The sequence below is a fragment of the Procambarus clarkii genome, chromosome 21 (assembly GCF_040958095.1).
Source record: "Procambarus clarkii isolate CNS0578487 chromosome 21, FALCON_Pclarkii_2.0, whole genome shotgun sequence".
In the NCBI taxonomy this organism is placed as follows: domain Eukaryota; kingdom Metazoa; phylum Arthropoda; class Malacostraca; order Decapoda; family Cambaridae; genus Procambarus; species Procambarus clarkii.
The window spans coordinates 39148666-39151486 of NC_091170.1; the positions used below are offsets into that span (position 1 = coordinate 39148666).

The 2821-nt window shown below is 54.6% G+C and overlaps 1 protein-coding gene across 1 annotated transcript; it reads left to right on the forward strand.

Moving 5' to 3' along the window:
* On the forward strand, window positions 1-2349 carry LOC138367289 (uncharacterized). Its single transcript, XM_069328709.1, has one exon. The coding sequence runs from the start codon at window positions 1-3 to the stop codon at window positions 2347-2349; it is 2349 nt and encodes a 782-aa protein (XP_069184810.1).
* The last annotated feature ends 472 nt before the right edge of the window (window positions 2350-2821 follow it).

Here is a 2821-nt window from a genome sequence, read left to right on the forward strand (position 1 = left end):
ATGTGTCATGCAGCAGTTGTGTCGGTCATGTGTCATGCAGCTGTGTCGGTCATGTGTCACGCAGCAGTTGTGTCGGTCATGTGTCATGCAGCAGTTGTGTCGGTCATGTGTCATGCAGCTGTGTCGGTCATGTGTCACGCAGCAGTTGTGTCGGTCATGTGTCATGCAGCAGTTGTGTCGGTCATGTGTCATGCAGCTGTGTCGGTCATGTGTCACGCAGCAGTTGTGTCGGTCATGTGTCATGCAGTTGTGTCGGTCATGTGTCATGCAGCTGTGTCGGTCATGTGTCACGCAGCAGTTGTGTCGGTCATGTGTCATGCAGCAGTTGTGTCGGTCATGTGTCATGCAGCACCAGCTGTGTCGGTCAATGCAGCAGTTGTGTCGGTCATGTGTCATGCAGCACCAGCTGTGTCGGTCATGTGTCATGCAGCACCAGCTGTGTCGGTCATGTGTCACGCAGTTGTGTCGGTCATGTGTCACGCAGTTGTGTCGGTCATGTGTCACGCAGCAGTTGTGTCGGTCATGTGTCACGCAGCAGTTGTGTCGGTCATGTGTCATGCAGTTGTGTCGGTCATGTGTCATGCAGCACCAGCTGTGTCGGTCATGTGTCATGCAGCAGTTGTGTCGGTCATGTGTCATGCAGCACCAGCTGTGTCGGTCATGTGTCACGCAGCAGTTGTGTCGGTCATGTGTCATGCAGCACCAGCTGGGTCGGTCATGTGTCACGCAGCAGTTGTGTCGGTCATGTGTCATGCAGCAGTTGTGTCGGTCATGTGTCATGCAGCACCAGCTGTGTCGGTCATGTGTCATGCAGCAGTTGTGTCGGTCATGAGTCATGCAGCACCAGCTGTGTCGGTCATGTGTCATGCAGCAGTTGTGTCGGTCATGTGTCATGCAGCACCAGCTGTGTCGGTCATGTGTCATGCAGCACCAGCTGTGTCGGTCATGTGTCACGCAGTTGTGTCGGTCATGTGTCACGCAGTTGTGTCGGTCATGTGTCACGCAGCAGTTGTGTCGGTCATGTGTCACGCAGCAGTTGTGTCGGTCATGTGTCATGCAGTTGTGTCGGTCATGTGTCATGCAGCACCAGCTGTGTCGGTCATGTGTCATGCAGCAGTTGTGTCGGTCATGTGTCATGCAGCACCAGCTGTGTCGGTCATGTGTCACGCAGCAGTTGTGTCGGTCATGTGTCATGCAGCACCAGCTGTGTCGGTCATGTGTCACGCAGCAGTTGTGTCGGTCATGTGTCATGCAGCAGTTGTGTCGGTCATGTGTCATGCAGCACCAGCTGTGTCGGTCATGTGTCATGCAGCAGTTGTGTCGGTCATGAGTCATGCAGCACCAGCTGTGTCGGTCATGTGTCATGCAGCAGTTGTGTCGGTCATGTGTCATGCAGCACCAGCTGTGTCGGTCATGTGTCATGCAGCAGTTGTGTCGGTCATGTGTCATGCAGCAGTTGTGTCGGTCATGTGTCACGCAGCAGTTGTGTCGGTCATGTGTCATGCAGCAGACGTGTCGGTCATGTGTCACGCAGCAGCTGTGTCGGTCATGTGTCACGCAGCAGCTGTGTCGGTCATGTGTCACGCAGCAGTTGTGTCGGTCATGTGTCACGCAGCAGTTGTGTCGGTCATGTGTCACGCAGCAGTTGTGTCGGTCATGTGTCACGCAGCAGTTGTGTCGGTCATGTGTCATGCAGCAGTTGTGTCGGTCATGTGTCACGCCGCAGTTGTGTCGGTCATGTGTCACGCAGCAGTTGTGTCGGTCATGTGTCACGCAGCACCAGCTGTGTCGGTCATGTGTCATGCAGCAGTTGTGTCGGTCATGTGTCACGCAGCAGTTGTGTCGGTCATGTGTCACGCAGCAGTTGTGTCTGTCATGTGTCACGCAGCAGTTGTGTCGGTCATGTGTCGCGCAGCAGTTGTGTCGGTCATGTGTCATGCAGCAGTTGTGTCGGTCATGTGTCACGCAGCAGCTGTGTCGGTCATGTGTCATGCAGCAGATGTGTCGGTCATGTGTCATGCAGCACCAGCTGTGTCGGTCATGTGTCATGCAGCACCAGCTGTGTCGGTCATGTGTCATGCAGCAGTTGTGTCGGTCATGTGTCATGCAGCAGTTGTGTCGGTCATGTGTCACGCAGCAGTTGTGTCGGTCATGTGTCACGCAGCAGTTGTGTCGGTCATGTGTCACGCAGCAGTTGTGTCGGTCATGTGTCATGCAGCAGCTGTGTCGGTCATGTGTCATGCAGCAGCTGTGTCGGTCATGTGTCATGCAGCAGCTGTGTCGGTCATGTGTCATGCAGCTGCTGGGCGGACAATGAGTAAGGAAGCGCGTAGTGGCCGAAGTGAATAATACAGGACCGGCTGGTGAGTGAATTACTCATGAGGAACCCGGTGTATGGTGGTGAGTGAATTGTGTATGAGTACTTCATACATACTCCCCCCCTCAACAACCCACCTCCCCCCACCCCCCTTTTCCCCCGTCCAACCACTTGGGGTGGACGGTAGAGCGACGGTCTCGCTTCATGCAGGTCGGGGTTCAATCCCCGACCGTCCAAGTGGTTGGGCACCATTCCTTGACCCACACACCAAACACTCGTCCTAAAATCACATTACATTGATAATTTCGGTTCGTGTTCCCCCCAACAGGAAGCTTTAAACCCGGAGTGGACACGTCTTTCTGTCTCCCACAATAACATGAGACCCTTAGTTTGGATGCTATCCTCTGACCAGGATAGAGGGGGAAGGGCGTGGCACATGTCACACCCTCGCCTGTCCCCCAGGTCGCTGGGGGCAGGGAGATAAGGAGATAGAAAAAAACATGT

What these genes read in the sequence shown, in the direction of transcription:
- LOC138367289 (XM_069328709.1), top strand. Translation starts at nt 1, where the DNA reads ATGTGTCATGCAGCAGTTGTGTCGGTCATGTGTCATGCAGCTGTGTCG.